The sequence below is a fragment of the Acanthisitta chloris genome, unplaced genomic scaffold (genome assembly GCF_000695815.1).
Source record: "Acanthisitta chloris isolate BGI_N310 unplaced genomic scaffold, ASM69581v1 scaffold33557, whole genome shotgun sequence".
Taxonomy (NCBI): Eukaryota; Metazoa; Chordata; class Aves; order Passeriformes; family Acanthisittidae; genus Acanthisitta; species Acanthisitta chloris.
The window spans coordinates 92-1,492 of record NW_008682577.1 but is presented as its reverse complement, the minus strand read 5'-3'; the positions used below and the strand labels follow the sequence as shown (position 1 = coordinate 1,492).

Here is a 1,401-nt window from a genome sequence, read left to right as displayed (position 1 = left end):
AATCCCTCTATCCCTGGGGTCCCATCCGTGGGGTCTCCCCCTCTCACCCTTGAGGTCCAGGGTGTCCTTGTGCTCCTCAAGGTCCTCGTGCTCATCCTCCTCGCCCTCCTCCTCCTCGTCCCCGTCCTTGTGGTGGCCGGGGCGCTGTCCCCAGGGATGATCGGGCTGGTTGCCATGGAGATGTGTGTGCTTGTGGGGTGGCTCAGCGTGGTGGTTGCCATGGTTGCCATAGTGGTTGCCGTGCAGGTGTTGGTTGCCATGGGGACCCTCCAGGTGGTTGCCAGGGACGTGGCTGTGCTTGCTGTGGTCCCCGGGCTGGTTGCCATGGAGCCCGTGGGAGTTGCTGTGTAGGATGGTGGCATGATTGCCATGGTGGCTGTGGTTGCCATGGTGCCCGTGGAGGTTGCCATGGAGGAGGCCGTGGGGCTTGGCAGGGTCCCCAGCCTTGCTGTGGTCGCCGTGGTGACCGTGCTGGTTGCCGTGGTGGTTGCTATGGTCCCCGTGCTTCTCCTGGTCGTCGTGGTGACCATGCTGGTTGCCGTGGAGACCCTGGTGGTGGTGGCCTTGGAGGAGGCCGTGGTGGTTGCCATGGTCACTGGGCTTGCTGTGGTCCATGGCCTTGCTGTGGTCGCCATGGTGACCATGGTGGTGGCCATGGAGACCATCGTGGTGGTCACCATGTTTCTCGTGGTCACCGCGGTAGCCGTGGTGGTTGCCATGGACACCGTTGTGATGGCTGCCATGCTTCTCATGGTCACCATGGTAACTGTGGGGGATGCCTTGGAGGATGCCACCATGATGGTGGTTGCCATGGTCACCAGCCTTGCTGTGGTCGCCATGGTGACTGTGGTGGTTGCTGTGGAGACTGTCGTGGTGGTCCCCATACTTCTCATGGTTGCCATGGTGACTGTGATGATTGCCATGAAGACCCTCATGGTGGTCCCCGTGCTTCTCATGGGTGCCATGGTGACTATGGTGGTTGCCATGGAGACCCTCGTGGTGGTCCCCATGCTTTTCATGATTGCCGTGGTGACTATGATGATTGCCATGGAGACCCTCGTGGTGGTCCCCATGCTTCTCGTGGGTGCCATGGTGACTATGGTGGTTGCCATGGAAACCATCATGATGCTTTTCGTGATCACCATGGTGACTGTGATGGTCGCCGTGGTGGTTCCCGTGGTCCCCGTGATGATTGCCGTGGTCGCCGTGGTGGTTGCCATGGTGGCTGTGATGGTCTCCGTGGTGGTTGCCGTGGTGACTGTGATGGTTGCCGTGGTGCCCGTGATGGTCGCCGTGGTGGTTGCCGTGATCCCCATGGTGGTTGCCGTGGTGGTTGCCATGGTGACCATGGTACTCCCCGTGGTGGTTGCCGTGGTGATGGGACACGTTGCCATGGTGACG

The 1,401-nt window shown here is 61.1% G+C and overlaps 1 protein-coding gene across 1 annotated transcript; it reads right to left on the bottom strand.

Annotated features, from left to right (window-relative positions):
- Positions 1-47: 47 nt before the first annotated feature.
- LOC103805916 (histidine-rich glycoprotein-like) lies at positions 48-615 on the bottom strand (the record flags this gene model as incomplete). Its single annotated transcript, XM_009078583.1, has 1 exon — positions 48-615. A coding segment is annotated over exon 1 (568 nt), but the record flags the coding sequence as incomplete, so codon positions are not given.
- Between the last annotated feature and the right edge of the window lie 786 nt (positions 616-1,401).